This window comes from Hypomesus nipponensis, chromosome 18 (assembly GCF_054491055.1).
Source record: "Hypomesus nipponensis isolate SF chromosome 18, ASM5449105v1, whole genome shotgun sequence".
NCBI classification, from domain to species: Eukaryota; Metazoa; Chordata; class Actinopteri; order Osmeriformes; family Osmeridae; genus Hypomesus; species Hypomesus nipponensis.
Window position 1 is genome coordinate 17,644,997 of NC_140378.1, and position 19,543 is coordinate 17,664,539.

The window sequence follows — 19,543 nt, forward strand, 5'->3', positions numbered from 1 at the left end:
ACTTTCAGACATTCCATGTTTCGACACAATTTTATGCTGAATTTGCGTCAACCATCTCAACTATTCTCTCAGTGACCTTGTTTTATTGTATGTTTCTCATCTGACTATTCGTATGGGACCCACGAGAGCCTTCCTGCCAGGCCTCTTGACCTGCATTCAATGAATGCTTACATGTATTGCCCTATCCATACAAACCGATGTTTTCTGTAGAATTTTTTTTGTCCTTCGTAAAGGATGAAATCGTGATGCCTTACATTTGAAATGGTTGGAGGCGACTCAGTCCCACTAATGTAGAAGGTGAACAAACTAGCATTTATTTACGACAACCAGGTATACCTTTAGATAATAAGTCATACTTGTTTAAGCAAATAATCATTAATATAAAGAAATGATTAACTTGAGTGAAAATCAACATATTACGAACAAACTTAAGATGGTTGGTAACGTCAACATTCGCATCAAAATTAATGTATGTAACACTTACATCTACCGGTCAAGAAGGGTACTTCGCGCTGTCCAGCAGCAAACAAGTTCAATCAACAAACCAACACATGGATTTGTATGTGTGATTTCCTGTATAATAATGTGTCTTTATTTATCAATTTTTTCTGCTGCACCGTTGTGGATAATTGTGTTTATTTGTAGATGCAACATAACGAAATAGTTGGCCGCTAGATCTATTTGTCATGAGTTACAAAACACTTGTCTTTCCTTCAGGGTAATTAAGTTATTGTAACAATTAATTCATCTGGCTAGATTGTGCTTTTTAAAACTTGATTTATTGCAAAATAGTTAACAACATGGGATTGTGAATACTGTATTCACTAACAAAAACGTTATTCTGTAAAAAAAAAAAATACAACCTTAGATCATCCAACATTTTGGCATGTTTGGCTAATCTGCAAGGCCAAGTATACAGCACAAAGCTCAAAATGCCCGACAAGCACTGGCGAAAATGTGATATCCTGGTATATCTTTAGTGCTTATGAAATACAGATAGGCCTGCCGTATGGGAAGTAACCAGTAGCCTGGCCTACTAACTTATGTCGATTGTTCTGGTATCATTACTTGACGTCACAATAAATGTTTTGCTTTCACTCCTTCAATGTTCTGTACTTTCTTCTTCTTACATTATAAAGCCAGGCTCGTTACCTTTTTTGAATCTGTATTGGGTACCATGATCAATATTAGTTAGTCATTGCTTTTTTCATTTCCTGGCTATCATCAGAGCAAACGTAAGCTTGTCAACGAAGCTACCAGGCAGAAGGCAACAAGAATAATATTTTTATTTTTAAAAAGTGCATAATTAATTAGTATTTTTTTGGTTGCAAAAATATTTTCGGAAAAAAGTTTCTAAAGGTTGAAAAGAATATATATAAAAAGGTTTTTTTTTTCGCAAGGTTGCAAAAATATTTGAGAACTTTTTGTGTCGTGTTGTGTGTGAAAAAGTGAAGGATGTGCGTACTTGTGCCATCTCTGATGAAATACAATATACAAAATATACATGAACTATAATTGTTTGGAGATTGTTGGAAAAAAACGTTGCTCAGTTTTGCAATCTTGAACACGATCGTGGTACCTTGCGTCTCATCATGTGAGAGGGTAGCTTGCTAGTAGTGGACGTGGACGTAAAAAGTTGAAAACAAAGTTCAGTTAGCTTCAATTATCATGCTATCCCGCGAGGTGACAGTATAACTGGTGGCTATGGAGGCAGATAAGAAGAATTTGGGATCAGTCTTGGCCCCAGGTTATAAACAAGTTTTGTTTGATATACTTGAATCTTGACCCGTTAAGCGTGAGTAGAGTAGCGCAAGCATGTCGTTATTGTGTCAGAGAATGGGGCTTGTTTCTGTGTCAGTAGCTACATTAGCTTAGCTTAGAAAGTTAACAGCTGTTGTTGTTGGCTTACACATGCCTTAAGCAGCTTCCTTTGTCGATTATAGGAATTGATTGTTCGTAACCTAAATATTCTGCAGGTCTGTGACATGTTATCGGCTGGTCTGTATTTGAGACAGACATGACGTTGACAAATCCAGACTAGTATAAATTGGCATGCTAGTTCAGTAATTTGTTGTGTTTTGAACCAGCTATTAACCAGCTGGAAGGATTTTAACTTTTTGGAAATAATAGTAAATACGTGATGATAATATATTAACCACTTCTCATCAAGATATCACCGCATCCAGTTTTCATGAATGTGCACGCATGAGCTAGCCTGACGTTGTCATACTCATAATTCTAGTCAGAATATGAGTCTGCAAACTCTCCGTTGGGCTGTGACTATGGGGCGTGTTTCAACCGAACTCGTAAAACAAATGCCTCTTTGCTCAATTGGATAGACCTACAACCAATCAGAGCAACGTAATATGTTGTGTGTTGAAAACGAATTCAACCCAAGGGCTCTTTCGTGACGTTGTTGATTACGTTACTGTTGATCATCTGTCCATCATCTTATAAAGCCCGCCCTGGCAATTTCATTGGTCCGCCCAGATCCTGGTTTTATATAGTTGTTCCCAATAGACCGTCCAGACCCAACTTCCCGACTGCATTTTTTTGTGGGCGAGGAGAAGTTGGGCTGGCAGCCAGGCTACGCATGATCTGCAAGGGTTATGCAATTCAAGGTTGAAATTCCAATGCAATGTTGTGCGCAAGCATTCGTAGTTTCAGTTCTTTTCGCTTCTCTGACCTGCTTTTAACATTTTCTTTGTTTACCGTCCTTGTTCAAGGCAAACACAATGGATGTTTTGTAGTCGTTCACAGCCAACTTGACTTTCATAATGTGTCTATTCAGATCTCGGAGGAGAGGAGCCAACTGTAGATAGACCCGAGAATTTGGGCCCAGAAGCAGTGATTGGCAGGCAGCTCAGCGAACCAGGGCGCTTTGCCTACGCTGGGCTCTGTGGGGTGTCTCTGGGCCAGTTGTTCCCAGGTGCCGAGAACAGGTGGGTCTACTGTCAGTGGTTCTTAACCCTGGTCCTCAGTGAACCCCTGTCCTGCATGTTTTAGATGTTTCCCTGCTCCAACACACCTGATTCAAATGTGTGTTCGTTACCAGGCTTTTACAGAGCTAGATAACGACCCTTTAATTTGAATCAAGTGTGTTGGAGCGGGGAAACATCGAAAACATGCAGGACAGGGGTTCACTGAGGACAGGGTTAAGAACCACTGGTCTACTGTCAGTTGCCTCAAACAACCCCACTTTACCATTCCTGTTTTTCTTACTCAGTGGATTATAGGCTGGTTTAGACCATGTGAAAGGCCATTGGACGTGTCTGTGAGCTAAATCTAGCAAGCCAGTCATGTAGAGAGTGCTCTGTGTGTGTAGGTGCTTCCGGGAGCAGTATCTGCAGGGTCTGGTGGCCTGGCTGGGCCTAGATGAGTCCGTCATGCCTGTAATGGGGGCCTTTTTGGCAGGGCTTGGCTTCGAGGGTAGCGACACCTTCCTCTCCATCCTACAGGCGGAACCACTCCTGTCTGCTGGAGCGACCCTCATTACACAGGTGGGTTACCTATGTTACCGATACCTGGTTGACCCTGTAGGTGCTAAAGTACCCGGAGGGTTGATGTATAAACCAGCTTCTAACCACCACTAAACCACCTTCCACACGGGAACCCGAACAACTCGTGCTGGAATACATTAAATACAAATTTGGCTTTTTCATTCACTGTTATGGCTTATCATAAAAAGTTTGTTTCTAATAACTCTTTCTTACTTTCTCTTTCCTCCTTTCTATTTTCTGTCTCTCTCTCTGTCCCTCGCTCTCTCTCTCTCTCTCTCACGCTCTCTCTGTCTGTGTCTCTCTCTCTCCCTGTCTCTCTCTCTCTCCCTCTTTGTAACAGGACCTGGTTTCTTTCTCTGTCAAAGATGGTAAGAGTGTTTTATCAAACTGTCTTCTGTTTTAGTTTCCCGTGGCCTGTCAGTATTTAACCGGTCGTCAGGCCTGGACTGGTAATCTGGCATGGTGGACCGACGCACTTGGGGCCGATATGATATTCAATATAGAAACTTACATTTTTTAATTATTATTTTTTTTACTTAAAATTGTCCAACGACCGGCCCATAAAGCAGGGACAGCGGCCCATTGGTTCATTTTCCATACTGATACTGGGCTGGCCCAATCACATCTCTTAACTCTTTTGGTGTATTAGTGGGTGGTGTCCGATCGATTGTGGTGAGCCGGTCTGAGCGTGAAAAAAATGGCCAGGGCCATTTTTTTTTGTCCAAGTCCAGCCCTGCCGGTGGTGACCTCCTCTCTGCCTCTCCAGCCCAGTACGACGCCAGGTCTCGGGTCCTCATCCGCCATGTCAGCTGTCTGCTCCGAGTCTCCCCTCAGCATCTGGAGGAGTTTGAGGAGTCTCTTGGCGAGAGACTGAGGGAGGGAGTTGAGGAGAGCGAGTAAGTGAGGGAGGGAAGTATGGCAGAGGCTTGATGGATATGGATGTTTTCCTAACTTGATGCAGTGTGTTATGTTTGTAGGTAGCAGGGTGGTTTGTAATTACTGTAAATATTCACTGTACCCTTCCCTTTGTGTCACTGCTTTCAGACTGGACAACCACAGTAAGTAGTTGGATTTCTAGATGCAGTGGTGCATTGGATAGGTGTTGTTTTGTATAGATTAAATACAATTTAGCAATGCATGTACGTATATATATTTTTATGTTCTGGCAGAGAGGAGTCATCTCTACGACAGAGGAAGGAGAGAGGGCGCAAACTACGTCGCTACCTCCTCATTGGCTTAGCCACTGTGGGCGGAGGAACTGTGATAGGTCAGTGCTGAGCATTGCCAGAGAGTGGTTTCACACCCATAACAACATTCCTCGTACAAATATCGAATTCTCCAGTGATATAATTGGTGCGCAATATTTGTAGTTTTAGTTCAAGTGAGTACCTTATACCATACCTACAGTCCTCCGTCTACACTTTTTTCAGGGGTGACTGGTGGACTGGCGGCCCCGCTTATGGCTGCGAGCGCGGGGGCAGTGCTGGGAGCAGGTGGGGCGGCAGCTCTGGGTTCAGCTACAGGCATCGCCATCATAGCGTCCCTGTTCGGAGCAGCTGGGGCCGGCCTGACTGGTGAGTCAGGACGGCTGGGCGCGATGAGAAAGACTCGTCAGAGTACATTCATATGGTGTGTGTGTGATTTAAAAGGGCAGTCTCTCTCATTCGCCCTGTCTCTCAATTTCTCGTCCTGTCTCTCTCCTTTAGGCTACAAGATGAATAAGCGAGTGGGAGCGATTGAAGAGTTTGAGTTTCTTCCTCTGAGCTCTGGGAAACACTTGCATTTGACTGTTGCTGTGACTGGCTGGCTGTGCAGTGGCAAATACAGTAAGCTGACACCATGTCCTTGTAATTTAAAAACTTGAGTCAGAATTGCCTGTGTCTGTATGGAATAGGAAAACACAGATGGAAGCAATCAAGACATTTTAAAAACAGGACAAGCCTTCTTTACCCAAGTCTCTCGTCAAAAAAAAATAAGAAAGAAACCGAACTCACTTTAGATACAGTAGGGACTTGGCAACGCTGAACCCGCGACTCTCCACAGGTTCGTTCCAGGCTCCGTGGTGCAATCTGGGCACATGCGGGGAGCAGTACTGTCTGGTGTGGGAGTCTCGCTTCCTCAGGGACCTGGGCTCAGCCATGGCCTCGCTGCTGGACGGCCTGGTCAGCATGGTGGCCCAGGAAGCCCTCAAATACACCATCCTCTCAGGTAGCCCCTCTGAAAACCCACCGTGGTTCCCTTTCAGAAGAAAGGCTTTTTGTTCCCATTAATAAATGTCTCCATTCAGTGGCTGAGAGTTTCTTTCTGGTCTCAGTGTGTGGTAGAGAACTCGACTCTGAAGGTCTGTCTGTGACTCAATTGTTGCAAGTTTCGCCGTCAGATACTGAATGTTTTGTACGTGTCGCTCGTTGGCAGGTATCGTGACAGCCTTGACGTGGCCTGCTTCTATCCTGGCGGTGGCCAGCGTTATAGACAACCCCTGGGGTGTCTGTCTCAGTCGTTCTGCGGAGGTGGGGAAACACCTGGCCCAGGTGCTGAGGAGCAGGCAGCAGGTACGCCAGTCTCCCCCTTTGTGAACCGAAAGTGACCAGCTAAGTGTTGGAGGGGTGCTTTACTGCATTTCTGCTGCATAAGTCGGCAATAGATATAAATGTATTGTTTACATCTAAAGGTCGGTGTGATTTAGTGTTACTCAAATGTAAGTATTTGTACAAAATAGTTTTTGCAGTTATGAGAAACATATTTAGCCCGTGCATGAGTGATCAGTAGAGGGTGAAATGTGTTCGCTTGTGTTCTGCTCCTCTCTCTTACCAACCGTCTCTGGAGGAGGGAATCCCTCTCTGAATTGCTCCTCCCAAGGTTTCTTCCATTTTTTTTCTACCGTTGGGAGTTTTTCTGGGAGTTTTTCCTTGTCTTGCTTTAGGGTTTAGGTTGGTTGAGGGGCAGTTCTATGGGCGTATGTGAAGCCTTCTGTGACATGCTTGTGTGTAAAAAGGGCTATATAAACACATTTGATTTGATTTAAGGGGTGAAATGGAGGTCGCTCCTAATGCTCCATCTCTCTCCCCACTTCCTCCTTAAAGGGAAGGCGCCCTGTTAGTCTCATCGGTTTCAGTCTAGGAGCCAGAGTTATCTACTTCTGTCTACAGGAGCTGGCCAATGACCAAGGTAGGATAGATAAACAAAACACAGGTTGTTAAGCATCTCAGTGGTTGATTGTACACATTTTTTCACTAACGATTCACTGCATTCGCTAAGCTAACATATTTGTTAATATACGAATTATTCTTGCTATGCTTTGCGATTGGGCTGTTAGTATTGTTGTTTTACATGAAATGTCAGGGTACATTGTTTTCGCAAACGACTTAAAAAAACAACAACTTCTAAACAAAAAATGTAGTATTTCCTTTATTTCCCTTGAGGTTGTGAGGGAATGGTGGAGGATGTTGTCCTGCTGGGAGCACCGGTGGAAGGCTGTCAGAAAGCCTGGGAAAGGATGGCCAAGGTGGTTGCTGGAAGGATAGTTAATGGCTACTGCAGGTACACAAACAAACAAAAAATCTATAGTATATGTGCATATGTATGTATGTGGACCGTTTGTTGAAAATGGAGATGTTGTCTGATGCCCTTTTGGAATAAATGGGCATATTGAGCATCGTTAGGTGTCCTGTTTGTCAAGTGCCAGAGTCTTAGTTAGTCTATTAATCTGTGGATGAGAGAATAACATTTGCTGGACTTTCGTCACACCAAATGGGTGATGGTTTGTTAGGAAAGAAGCAGTAAAATCATGCACAGGCATTCTTTAAAGGTGCGTTTTAATCACTGGTCCATCTCCCTGTCAGAGGGGACTGGCTTCTGGGTTTCCTGTACAGGGGTTCGTCTGCACAGATGTCCGTCGCAGGGCTACAGCCAATCAGCTTGAACGATCGGCGCATAACTAACGTCGACCTGTCATCTGTGGTGAGTGGAGGACTTGGCACACATTTGCATGCTCACAAAGGCATGTAAATCAGTCAAGGGTGAGGTTCGTTACCATCGCAACTCCTAAGGGTGTGCTTTCATTGTACCTTGGTAATCTATGTTCGAAGGTCAATCACAGACAGGTGTTACAAGAGGGAAAATCCATTCTCTACATTGGTATGCTACGAGTGAGAAATGTTGTGTGAAATGTTTTTAACCATGCACTCAGACAGATGTTTTTTTTTATTATTTACACCATTTATTAAAAATAACTACTTGATACTTACTGACAGCTTGTACCGACTCTAAACCATTCAGTTACTGTGTTTCACCCTCAATGAAAAGTCAATGTCACAGATGAATAAATAAAAAAACCAATGTGAAGTGATGCTCTGCAGCAACACACACACAGTTCCACAGCAGCTACACTAGTTAAAACCCACTTTTAGTATACAAAAATGTGTGTAATTTCCATACCTGCATGTCCAGGCCCAAAAAACGTGAAAAACTGTACAGAGACATATTTTTTACATTACTTAAAAAATGTAAATGCAGAAAAGGTTTGTCATGTTCATGTCCTGGAAAATCAATTGGTGAAAAAGTGTTGGCGCAGTAAACAAAATTAAACATGAAATTTACATAACACACTTTGTACATAATGCGCCTTTTCCATCCTGTGGCACACATCCTGTCCTGTTTCTCCTTCCTAGGTGAAAGGTCATCTGGATTACATGCGTCAGATGGACACCATCTTGGTGGCAGTGGGCGTGCCCACCAGAGAAGCTCCCGGGGCATCGGCAGGTCCTCTTCAACCAATCACAATATCAGACGGGAAAGTGGACTTCCTTGACCAATCACTACAGAAGGAAGTGTTGAACGAGCAGGATATTGAAAGTAGCTCGGTTAGTGTAGAGATGGCGGAGAGAGGAGAGGAGAGGGGAGTGAAGGAGGAGAAGCATACGGATGACGGTTGGGACATCCCTGATATTTCAGATCTGCTTAACTCCCTGAATGATACAGGTGTTGAAGATGAAACAGTAGGTAGGGATAATTCACCACACAGTCTTGAGGAGGCTTGTTCGCAAACAGGAATTGTTACTCCTCTTGAGCTTGAAGAGGCGGAGTCAGATGGAGCAGAGGGGGAGGGGTCAGACAATGAACACATGTCGTCATTGTCCTGGAGTTGGGACACACACTGGACCGCTGAAAACACGCAACAACATTCACGCACAGGACACAGGTTGCAGGACCAACTGTCTGATTGCGATCCTACTTCTCAACTGCCAAAAACACACTTGCGTGATGGTAGACGGCCTTTGCCTTCTCAACAGAGTAAGATTTCGGAACACACAAAGGACTCAAATGGCAAATTAAAATGATGAACTTAGACTACTGGAACTAACCATAAATCAAATTGGTACCTTTTTAGATTCATTTAACAATGTGACCTTAACATGTATTGTCTATAATATTTTACAGATGAAAAAAATGTGTTGCATAATTTCAGTATTGAGTTTAAAAGTATTCTCGGCATGTATATACAATGTAAATTACAAAACCACATTTCAAATACAAGACTGTAAACCTAACTGTTTTTGGTGGGGTATAAAATGATGTAACAGGATGAGAACAACAGCCTTTCTTCCTCTGTGCTTTTGTTTTATTTCTTACAGCCTAGTTGCCATGGTTATGTCACAGAAATGTGATGTCCAGAAGGCTATGATCAATATAGTCACCTAGTTATTCTCAGGTCAAAGCCATCTCTTGTTCTCTCTAGTCCAGCATCTCACTCAATGTCCGATTAAAAACGATTTCTGTCTCACTCGCTGAAAAGCCCCTTTGTGCTGTGACAAGAGTGAGGTTGGCCCTCTCCTCATAAAATCAGCTTTATCCATTGATGTTTACATTAAAGCAATTGTGGCCTGCTCATTTCCTCTCTGTGCGACCTCCCCGCGTCCCCCCTCAGTCCAGCGTATCCACCTGATTGGGCAAAAGCAACGGCAGTTCCATCCCCGCGTGCTCGGCGTCGAAGAGGTTAACGGCGTCCGTGGCGGTGGCGGGCGGCTGGGGCGGATCCGACGCCAGGGAGGGCGGCTCGGTTGCCAGGTTGGGTTCCCCGGAGTTGCGGAGGGAGAGCGAGAGGGCCGGCGAAAACCTCCGAGGGGAGTGGGAAGGGCAGCAAGGCAGGAGCCTCCCGAAGGCTCGTTTGAAGTCTCGCATGAAGAGTGGGTAGATGATGGGGTTCATCGTGCTGTTGCAGTAGCCCAGCCACGTCATGGCCTCAAAGAGGGCAGGAGGCACACACTTGGGACACACCGCCTGAGGAGAGAGAGAGATGAGGAGGGGGAGCGTTATGCGTTTGACACCCTCTGCCTCTCATCAAAAGGTCATTGCCGTGTACGGTTCATCAGACGTCACACGTGTTTTTGCACTTATGATGTGTTTGACCTTTTCTCGGTTCACTGCCTATGAGCGTACTGGGCACGCGCTCATGTATAAACTAGGATAAGCACATTTGCAGAGTGGAACGCAGGGTACACAAGCATATTTCAAACTGCTATTTGTTTAAATCACAAGTGTCTTCGTATGGCCTGAAGAGAAGCCTATTTGGGATGGGAACGCATGACATGATAATTAGTTATGTGACCTCCATGTGGGAAATGGAGTGAGAGCAAACAGCTGTTGGAGGAGGACTCCAATACTATCAAGACAAGGAAAGGAAGGAGGCTGTGGGAAGGTGGAGAAAGGGAGGGGTGCGTTCACACACCATATTGAGTGCGAAGAGGGAGGAGAAGGCGTATCGCTCGAGTCTTATGTCTGCTACGTTTTTGTGGGAGACGAGTGAGGGACGCAGATGGGGATTTTAAATGACTGGATCATTGAAAGCTTGTAAGCAGGACAAGCGTAATTACCAATTTAGATTAAACCCTTCTATTTCACTTTCGTGTGAGTTGTGTCTTCCCTTCATTTTTAGTTAATGAACCAGTTGAGAGTGAAGTAAACGGATGGGATGCTAAAACCTATCAAGTTAGATCCGTCCAAAACCTAAAGAGTTCATGTGACTGCACAGGCTTCCTGTTTCGTTGTTCATGCCAGTCCTTTAAAATGATGCCTATTCTCTTATTGGGTAGCTTGGCAGAGCGACAGCCTGAGAACTGCCCAATGCTAAAATAGATTGGTATCCAAGCACTTTTTTTCTCCCTTTTTTTTCACACTTTGATTTCATGCTCGATGCAATGGCAACACTCCAGAAGCGATCCTGGGGTGTTAAAACAGTCAAAACTCCCCTCTGAATCACCCAGCAACATAGAAAATGGAGTTCTATCAAAGTCAACTACTGAGAATAGTAGGTTGTTGATGACTTAATCTTAAAAAAAAAACATCCTCATCCGTAGCCCTTATCCATCCTCACAGATCTTTCTTGGTCCCACGCTATGCCAGTCTGGACCCCACTGACCTGGGCCATGTTGGTGATGAAGAAGGGCAGCCAGGCACCGAAGAAGAGGCCCAGGAGGACTCCCAGGGTCAGACTGGCCTTTAGTGCCCTCCGACCCTGCCTGTGAGCCAGCCTACGCTCGCTGTTCACCGACAACTGAGCAGAGAAGGGCAGAGAGGTTGGTCAGACAGAGGATCTCAGATCTGGTGCTGTCATCCAGTTAAAACCAACAGCTAAATCCTTTACCACGGACATATCATTAAGGTTATACTGTATGTCGAGAAAGAGTGCTCAGGAAATAAATCCTTCATAGACGAGCTGCATTTAAATCCCACAGATTTTTATTTTTTATGCAATAAACTATACTCAATACAATTATTTCATCAACTGCTGGTAAAAGCTTTGAACTCTGACATTAAAACTTACCTGAAAAGAAGCTGGATGAAAAGATATGTTGAAAGTACCTATTTGCCCACTTTCAAACTGACATTTACTTTCAGATGCATGCTATCAATTGTCAAGCTTACCTTGAAACCTGTGTGAGTGTTGGGGGGGCATTCATGTTCAAAAACACTTGTGGTGCACAAATTACAATTTACCAACCTTGAGATAACCTTACATTTTAGCATGATCAACAACAGCTTATTGTAGACCTTGTATGTAGACCTTTGCTGTTGACTGTTGATCCCCATCCTCAGAAAAATATATTTTCAAGCCTTTTATTTTGTAGCTTCGCTTTCATCTTGTTGTCCTAAATTAATTTAATAAGGCCTCTTGCCCTTCCATTAGCTTAGTGTAAAATGTCACATCTTATTAATTAGGCCAAGGAGGGAATATTTTGTATTCATGTCTGTTACTCTGCAAGCTCATTTTAACAGAAGAAGGTAAGTGGCGGAAAGGCAAGGCCAAACCACTGACAGGTACTTGAGTGAAAATATTTAGAATATTTTCTAATCACACTAATCTTTCAGATATTTGGGGGGGTTTGGCTTTTAATTTAAATATATATACTTTCTATATGTATATACTTTCTGTTATGGTTCTTTCCTTGCTCCTCTTATCCTCCTCCTCTCTTTATCCTCCCCCCCCCCTCTCTCTCTCTCTTTCACGCTCTCTTTCTCTCCTTCTCTTTCTTACCGGCACATTGCGTGACACAGAAGGTTCCGGGTGGCTGTAGTCCTCCCCGTGCATTGCCATGCCCCCTGGGGTCGGAGGTCGTGAGGGCTCCCGAGGAGAGTGATACGGGTACGGCGGGTGACTGAGAGTAGCTACCCTCCTCGCCTGCCTCCTTGCCGCCAGCAGGATGCGACAGTAAGTGAAGCAGATTGCGCTGGAGGGCAGAAGGAATGTGAGGACGGATGCCACCACGGCGAAGGGCAGCGTGACGTTCAGGCGACACTGGAAGGACAAGCGCCCGGATGTAGACACCAATTCCCTGAAGTAGGATTCTGGGTAGAGAGCCCTCAGTTCGAGAGGGGTACTGATGTTGGTGCTGGCAGCAGACTGCCCCAAGCTGTGCCAGTTCATCTTGATGGAGAGGAAGGAGGCCAGGGCTGCCAAGCCCCAGGCCCCTCCCACCAGCAGCAGAGCCCTTGGAGGGGTCATCCTCTGCTTGTAGCAAAGAGGTGAGATAATGAACAGGTAGCGGTCCAGGCTTATCACGCACAGGTTGAGAATAGAGGCGCTGCAGCACATGACGTCGAAGCATTGCCACACTGGACAGAAGCCCGGCCAGAGCACCCAGGCGCCGCACAACACGTGCAGCATGGCAGGGGGCATGACCACTAGCGCCACCATCAGGTCGGAAAGGAACAGCGACACCAGGAAGCAGTTAGACGTGCAGCGCAAGGAACGCTGGGTGAAGATCAGGGTGATGAGGAGCGTGTTTCCACAGGCAGTCATCAGTATGATGAGGGACAGTACGCTCGCTAGCAGCCAGGGACCGCTTCCCCTGATGCACCATGCACTACTGCTGGAGGAGCTACCATTGTAGCTCCCTGAAGGGCTAAAGACATCCACACCTGTCGCGGCTCCAGCTCCCTCTAATCCAGATGAGGTTGAGTTGCCCATGGCGTTGGCTGACATCAGTTGAAACTGGATCAAGGTCCTGGGTGCTTCTCGTGGTTGGAAGAACGGCGTGAACTGCACAGGGAGGCAAGTCAGCGGTGAAGCCTTTCAAAGCTATGCTCCTACTTTTCTTGAGAGTGGATAAAAAAAAGAAGCAGAGACAAAAGGGTCTTGCCTACAGATGCCGTTCACTACTCAATACCGTCCCACCCAGAGTGGCTTGTGACTCATGGCTCTCCTGACTGTCAAACTCCAGTTGTCCTGCCGCCACCGTGATCAGAAGTGCCCGCCGTGTCTCCATCTCTCCCTCCTGTCCTCCAGTACTGCCTCTCCCCAGCGTGGAACCGGAGTGAGCAATTCTGTGACTGTCAGTGAATTTCAAAGCTGCGTGTCATGATGTCACACACTGGGGGAGGGTAAATGGGGAGTTGGGCAAATGGGCTCGAAGCTTTTGAGAGGAAAGGCAGTTGGAAGACATAATAGGTGAAAACGTACATTTATCTATATGTATGCATTGGCGAGGTCATTCTTTATACACAACACGTGTGTATAACTAAATAATTAATCAGTCTCTAGATTTCTTTTAACACTGAGTTTAATGGTGTGTGACAAAACAAACACCATTGTACGGCTGTCATCTCCAAGCAAGACTCTGGTTTCAAGTGTGTACAGGTATACTGGTTGATGTAGTGCTGACTTTAACTCCCCCGCTCCAACTAATCCGTGTGTCGGCCACTTCAGCGTGCCTCCCCACCCAGAGCGCTCGTTTCCTGGAGAAGGAGCGTGTCTGAGCATTGAACCGCTAATACATGCCGGTGCACAATCACAGCCTGGCAATGCAAATTTATTGTCAATTCTTTGTCAAAGCAAAATAGGTAGTGTTGGTGCTTTACTGCCATACTTCTGTGTGGTTTTAGATGTTGGGCATTTAATATAAATATTTTGTGAATGGTACTTTTGGAGTCCAGATTTCTTTGATATGGATATTTTATTTAAATATGAATTTTTATTTTTGATATGACTGTTTTTTGGGGGGTGTCAAACTGTCATTAGACTGATTGGCTGTATTGCAATTTTGACTATTTAACTGCAACATACAATTATTCGCTATATTTAATAACCTCCACAATAGATATGAGAAAAAATCAAGACTGATGAGAACATTGTGTATTAGACGAGTATGTAAATTATGTGACACTGTTTTAATTGGCTTCATAGTCGAGGCAAATTTGACTGCTCAGTTGGAGGGCACTTGATTGCTAATAAGCACTTATGACATGAAGCTGTGGAGTGAATTGTCTTTCATTGTAGGTGTTTGTCAGCACAAATTACCCATTTTATTAAAAATCACTGTATGAATGACACCAAGGATTGGATACTGAATATAATAGCATTTTAGCATGTAGAAAAACAGACCCCATATTCATGATTTTATGTTTTATTAAATAAAAACTGATTCAGTTTGATTAGGGCATATACACATCATAATTTAGTTCAAATTAAAGTTCAGTTAACAGACACAGGCTAAATAAAGAAGAGTGCTAGAGATGGCCACCACAGAACTTGAGAGAAAAGACGACGGTACAACGGTGCTTCTTGACATGCAGTTACTGCTCCTGTGGAGAAGGTAAAGAGAATCACACTCGCAAACATGTACATTAAGATCTAGCCGTTCTCGTGAATTATTACCATGAACTAACCTTGGTTCTGTGTTGTAGATATTGGGATCTCAAATCATTTTGGCAGTTTGAATACGCCATGCCAAGGCCCCCTCCTAATCCAAATGAAATTGGCCATGTGTGTCCTGTTGGAAGAAAGCAATGTTTCTAGCCATTTAATAAGGTTAGAAAATGAACCGCACCCACCAATAACGCCACTAACAATTTTAACTCAACTATGTTTAGCGCCCATTTAATTATCGTCTTGAAGTTTGCCAATGATGCATTATTTATTGATGCACACTCACGTTTGAAGAATACGACTGAAAATACGATTCCAAGGCCCAGACCAGCACCTATGAGGAACAGCTCTGCATTATACTTGAGAATGAGCCATAATAATAGCATCACTTGTAGCTGCTTAACACTGCTAACTTTGAGAGACACTTCAAATAACATTGTTCACAGAGCCAACAGTATCACAAAGCAGATCTCTGGACATCTAGCTAGCAAGCTACGTCAATACATCCCATACAATATGGGATGTATACATATTTTTGTATCGGTCAAGCTGTCTTGGATCAATTTAGCGAGCTAGGATTCGAAAGAACGCCAGAGCGCGCAGTGGTTTCGCTAGCTAAATATCTGGGTGGCAGAAGTCGTGTCCTTAGTGGACCTCTGGCATACGACATATACAGCCTAGCCAATGTAGCTTCACACAAGTGACAGTAGCAACGAGTGGCTAAAAACAGCATATATATTTCCTGTACAATGCCTTTATTCATATAACATTCATAAACATTAGAATTTACCAAGTTTGACCACGCTATCTGCAATGCATTGGTCCAACTTCTTTCCAAGCTCCTTTTCAGACATGACTAGCTCGTTCTATCTAGACTAAAAACGTGAAGTCTGGCTACGACTACCGCCCGGTCAACGAATTTCGCCGTCCTCTGTAAAGCCTCGCGATAAGTCGTATAGAAGTGGGAAAAGTCGCCTCCCAGCGACATAACTTGGAATAAACCGTGTACATGCTGTAAAACATACACTGGAAATACCATAGAATGTAACTTAAATGAAAAGCGTTTATTTGACACATTAAACCAATACATTTGCTCACGATCTTTCAAGCCAATATAAGACTGTTTACCTGAGATGACATTACATGCCTTGATAAAAATGTACTTCTATATGGGATTGTAAAAAGAGGAATTACTGTTGGAGATTGAACATGAAGATTACAGCTGTTAGGAGAACATTTAGGGTATAAAACCATGGACACTTGACTATGAACACTAGAAACAGCAATCTCATAGCAAAGAAATAACTACAAACTAATCCAGGTATTGTATCCTCCAATTCATAACTACATGGAAAACAATTAACACAACAAGCAAGCAACACCTCATTTGGTAGAACTTTGATGGTGACTTGGAATTGTATTTGTTGAAGATAAGTCGTTTCAACAGAAGACTGAAACCAAAGGTATCCTGTTTCAATAACCAAATGTGATTTCCCTATCCCAAATCGGACATTCACACACCTATCTGTTGGCTTGTTCTTCCATCTGTGTCTGTGAGGTGCTTTGGCCTTTTATGGATTTATCTTTGACAATGTGACAAATAAATCACAGTACACATTAAGGACTAACTTATTTAAAACAATGGGACAGACAACAGACAGAGGTGAAAATGAAATGAATCTTATCTCATGGCCCTGATGTGTATTTCCACAAAACATTCTGATGACTCTCTATGGACTCTACATTTGATCGTTTGTCTGGTTTGCCTGAGGTTGGGGTTTGTCCTCTGTGGCCCGCTGGCTAGGATCTTCACTGTGGCTCTTCACCACTGTGGCCCGCTGGCTAGGATCTTCACTGTGGCTCTTCACCACTATGGCCGGCTGGCTAGGATCTTCACTGTGGCTCTTCACCACTGTGGCCTGCTGGCTAGGATCTTCACTGTGGCTCTTCACCACTGTGGCCTGCTGGCTAGGATCTTCACTGTGGCTCTTCACCACTGTGGCCTGCTGGCTAGGATCTTCACTGTGGCTCTTCACCACTATGGCCGGCTGGCTAGGATCTTCACTGTGGCTCTTCACCACTGTGGCCCGCAGGCTAGGATCTTCGTTTTGGCTCTTCACCACTATGGCCGGCTGGCTAGGATCTTCACTGTGGCTCTTCACTGAGATCTTGCTGATGCTCAGAAGGTCACGCAGCTCTTTGTTTTCAATCTAGAATTGATGAAAAAGGATTTCGAATCATTTCCATTTTGACGGCAGTAGGTAGTAATATACACAACCTTATTCCCTGACAATAATGTTGTGTTTACCTCCAGTTGGGCTAGTCTTTCTCGGACAGAGCAGTAGTGCTGATCATCCACTTGAACAGCTCTTCTCATCACCTGACCCATCTCACAAATTCGCTCCAGTTGACTTTGCACTTCCTGAAAAATAAGAAAATACGTTTCTCACATTTATAATTGTATTATATAATTTTCTTGTACAAAATTAATGTTACAGGTGTCATTTTAGGTGCCTCCTAAACGTGCCCTTTCCATGGTTTAATCTTTGGTCCTCTGAATCAAAATCACAACTAAACACAACTTGTGTATAATAAGCACCAATTTAGCCATCTATACCAACTTTACGAAAGTAACGTGGTATAACTGGGTCTTATGGACACTGAGGAAAGATTCTAACCAATAATCAATTCACCAAACAAATTCAAATGAACAATCAGTATACCTTGGCATGGTCCTCATGAAGATTAAGGACAGGCTTTGTGTCAAGCTCCTTCTTTCCCATCATTAGCTGAAGCATCTGCTTGCGGTATCTACCCATTATCAACTCCAAAGCATATTGATGCTCCTCCAAAGACACCCAAAGTTCTGCAGAAAAAAAAGAAATAAACCGAAGTCATTATTTTGCACACTGACTGACAACCAAATCTGCAGTACTTTTAAGAATTTATATTTGTTGTCTTGAACAGCAATGGAACCAGAGAGACAAATTATAAAACTGAAATATGTTCTTGCCTTTATTCTCTTGCTGTAGCTCCTTTATTTGAGTATTTTCTTGACTTAGAAGGACGTGGGGCTTGTACTTTGACAAGTCCTGTATTTCAGAACTTTCCTCCGGGTACTAAGGAAACAGAGAACACATAAAAATTACTGTACATTCAGTGGTTATCAAGGTAAGTAACCAAGGTAGCCAAGTTGATATCTTTCAGGTGTTGTATCGAAACCAGTGACCCATCGAAAACTGTGACCAATGGTCGCTGTTCTAGTAATGGCTTGCGATACTGTTAAACACATGTTAAGGTTAAGTTTAGGGTGAAGGGTTAAAGTTAGGGCTCGAACATTTGCTGACTAATGTGGCAAGCCATTAGAACAGCAACCCTTATTCACAGTTTTCGATGGGTCACCGGTTTCGGTACAACACCTGTTTGAGTCTGGATAGCTGCAAAGCAAGATAGACGAAATCCTACCTTGTCTGGAAGTGCGTTTCCCACTTCTCTCATACCCTGGACCCTTTGGCTGAGTGCTCCTGACTGCTCGATTAATCCCTCTGCTGCCGTGTCGTGCTCTTTTAGTCTTTCCAGAAGGGTGCGCGCATCTCCAAGAACCTTTTCCAACGTACACGCCATTGATACAGCTCCAAAACTTCCGAGTAGGCTATTGCAAACTGAACAGATAACTAATTAGCTAGATGGCTAGCTTGCAGCTATGCTAAATCTAAACCCGTGGTGAATAGCTAGCTATATCTCTCACTAACATATATCTAACAGCAACATGAGATATATTTTATTGACTATCTTTCCAGTTAACTTGTCAAGCTGTGTACATTGCATCTGCAGTGAATTTATGACAATATAAGTCAACCCCACACAGCCAGAATCCCGGAACGTATCGTCAGAGCCTGTTTAAGGAGAGCCTTGCCACTCCCTATTAAGCCCCATTGTACCGAATTTGGCTGCAGTTCCACCAGAGTTCCACTGGGGGTGATCGCGAGCGAGTGCATGTTGAATGGGAGTCTATGGAGCTAAACGGCTACATTTGTCTCTTTCGCCTGATTGTCGTTGAAAAATCTCCGATTTGATTGTAGTTTGTGCATGTTCAACATGGATTATAGGTCGAAAGTTGAATGAACGAGTACTCATGTCCTTTTGATTTCTTACATGGTGAGTCGTTGTTGCACATAACACGCTAGCATTCTGCTAATAAATGCTGATTGGTTAGTGAAGGACTGATACGACCAGAGCTCCCGCTTGATGGCATCCGAAGCGGAATCAGAATGTCAGAGCATAAGCAACATTAGCAACAACATTAGCAAGCCAAAACTCTTTCTAGCATGTGTATTGACAGGGAGAGCCTAACCTGTCAGCTGCGTTGTCGATGCCCTGAAAGAAAAAAGTAAGTGACCAGAGCTTGCCGTCAAGCAGTAGCTCTGGTCGTACGATGTGTATGACGTCAATGACATTTTCAAAAGCTTTTTAGAACAGAAAGGCGACTTTCAAAAAATCTAAAACCCGGCAGTGTGTATTTTTTTGGCCTCCCCTTTCGAATTCAGAATTCAAATTACTGGACAAAAAATTATATCCTGAGAAAAGTGGATTTTGAGGGGTACCGCTCCATAGACATCCATTCATTCTGCACTCGCTCGTTAGCGCCTTCACATGGAATTTCAACCAGTTCAGAACCCGGAAGTTTCCAGAGAGTGGCAGTTCTCTCTATATTAGACATTCTCTGGTATCGTGACGGATACGTACCCTCTTACATCACTACCGGATTTAGCAACAACAACAAAAACGTTTTCAGATTGCAACGTTACCCAGCCTAAACCCTATTTAACACAGAACTGCTCCTCTCAAGGTCTCTTCCATTTTCCGAGTTTTTCCTTTTCTTTGAGAGTTAAGGATTGGT

The 19,543-nt window shown here is 43.9% G+C and overlaps 4 protein-coding genes across 8 annotated transcripts; 1 reads left to right on the forward strand and 3 right to left on the reverse strand.

Moving 5' to 3' along the window:
* Positions 1–1,583: 1,583 nt before the first annotated feature.
* Positions 1,584–9,095, forward strand: tmco4 (transmembrane and coiled-coil domains 4). 4 transcript variants are annotated; one of them, XM_084679693.1, is made up of 15 exons: positions 1,584–1,747; positions 2,792–2,942; positions 3,326–3,500; positions 3,841–3,868; positions 4,267–4,396; positions 4,670–4,767; positions 4,931–5,074; positions 5,207–5,326; positions 5,544–5,708; positions 5,916–6,052; positions 6,584–6,668; positions 6,923–7,040; positions 7,343–7,460; positions 7,589–7,637; positions 8,171–8,456. In XM_084679693.1, exons 1-15 carry the CDS (start codon positions 1,705–1,707, stop codon positions 8,308–8,310), a joined length of 1,701 nt encoding a protein of 566 aa, XP_084535819.1. In that variant the 5' UTR covers positions 1,584–1,704; the 3' UTR covers positions 8,311–8,456. The 4 variants fall into 4 exon arrangements, with proteins under 4 accessions (XP_084535819.1, XP_084535817.1, XP_084535818.1 ...); XM_084679691.1 differs by lacking the exon at positions 7,589–7,637 and having other exon boundaries at positions 1,588–1,747; positions 8,171–9,095; XM_084679692.1 differs by lacking the exon at positions 7,589–7,637 and having other exon boundaries at positions 1,605–1,795; positions 8,171–9,095.
* Positions 9,096–9,236: 141 nt separating this feature from the next.
* htr6 (5-hydroxytryptamine (serotonin) receptor 6) lies at positions 9,237–12,981 on the reverse strand. Its single transcript, XM_084679696.1, has 3 exons — positions 12,034–12,981; positions 10,918–11,052; positions 9,237–9,779 (listed from the first exon to the last, which is right to left on the reverse strand). Exons 1-3 carry the CDS (start codon positions 12,979–12,981, stop codon positions 9,423–9,425), a joined length of 1,440 nt encoding a protein of 479 aa, XP_084535822.1. The 3' UTR covers positions 9,237–9,422.
* Positions 12,982–14,385: 1,404 nt separating this feature from the next.
* micos10 (mitochondrial contact site and cristae organizing system subunit 10) lies at positions 14,386–15,583 on the reverse strand. Its single transcript, XM_084681102.1, has 4 exons — positions 15,434–15,583; positions 14,930–14,977; positions 14,664–14,767; positions 14,386–14,579 (listed from the first exon to the last, which is right to left on the reverse strand). The coding sequence occupies exons 1-4, from the start codon at positions 15,495–15,497 to the stop codon at positions 14,571–14,573; spliced, it is 225 nt and encodes a 74-aa protein (XP_084537228.1). The 5' UTR covers positions 15,498–15,583; the 3' UTR covers positions 14,386–14,570.
* Positions 15,584–15,686: 103 nt separating this feature from the next.
* sike1 (suppressor of IKBKE 1) lies at positions 15,687–19,216 on the reverse strand. 2 transcript variants are annotated; one of them, XM_084681100.1, is made up of 6 exons: positions 18,998–19,216; positions 18,109–18,305; positions 17,657–17,762; positions 17,367–17,509; positions 16,952–17,065; positions 15,687–16,853 (listed from the first exon to the last, which is right to left on the reverse strand). In XM_084681100.1, the coding sequence occupies exons 1-6, from the start codon at positions 19,098–19,100 to the stop codon at positions 16,383–16,385; spliced, it is 1,134 nt and encodes a 377-aa protein (XP_084537226.1). In that variant the 5' UTR covers positions 19,101–19,216; the 3' UTR covers positions 15,687–16,382. The 2 variants fall into 2 exon arrangements, with proteins under 2 accessions (XP_084537226.1, XP_084537227.1); XM_084681101.1 differs by lacking the exon at positions 18,998–19,216 and having other exon boundaries at positions 18,109–18,570.
* Between the last annotated feature and the right edge of the window lie 327 nt (positions 19,217–19,543).

Bases quoted from the DNA above. Each gene is read 5' to 3' on its own strand.
- tmco4 (XM_084679691.1), top strand. From the start codon at position 1,705: ATGGAGGCAGATAAGAAGAATTTGGGATCAGTCTTGGCCCCAG. The intron at 1,748-2,791 runs GTTATAAACAAG...GTGTCTATTCAG, and splicing joins GGGATCAGTCTTGGCCCCAG to ATCTCGGAGGAGAGGAGCCA. The intron at 6,669-6,922 runs GTAGGATAGATA...ATTTCCCTTGAG, and splicing joins GGAGCTGGCCAATGACCAAG to GTTGTGAGGGAATGGTGGAG.
- htr6 (XM_084679696.1), bottom strand. From the start codon at position 12,981: ATGTCAGCCAACGCCATGGGCAACTCAACCTCATCTGGATTAGAGGGA. The intron at 11,053-12,033 runs GTAAGAAAGAGA...TTCTCTGCTCAG, and splicing joins CTGTGTCACGCAATGTGCCG to TTGTCGGTGAACAGCGAGCG. The intron at 9,780-10,917 runs GTCAGTGGGGTC...CTCTCTCCTCAG, and splicing joins TCATCACCAACATGGCCCAG to GCGGTGTGTCCCAAGTGTGT.
- micos10 (XM_084681102.1), bottom strand. From the start codon at position 15,497: ATGTCTGAAAAGGAGCTTGGAAAGAAGTTGGACCAATGCATTGCAGAT. The intron at 14,978-15,433 runs GTAAATTCTAAT...TGTTCCTCATAG, and splicing joins AGATAGCGTGGTCAAACTTG to GTGCTGGTCTGGGCCTTGGA. The intron at 14,768-14,929 runs GTGAGTGTGCAT...TTCTTCCAACAG, and splicing joins TTCAGTCGTATTCTTCAAAC to GACACACATGGCCAATTTCA.
- sike1 (XM_084681100.1), bottom strand. From the start codon at position 19,100: ATGTCATTGACGTCATACACATCGTACGACCAGAGCTACTGCTTGACG. The intron at 18,306-18,997 runs GTTAGGCTCTCC...TTATCTGTTCAG, and splicing joins ATCGACAACGCAGCTGACAG to TTTGCAATAGCCTACTCGGA. The intron at 17,510-17,656 runs GCAAGAACATAT...TTTTTTCTGCAG, and splicing joins GCTACAGCAAGAGAATAAAG to AACTTTGGGTGTCTTTGGAG.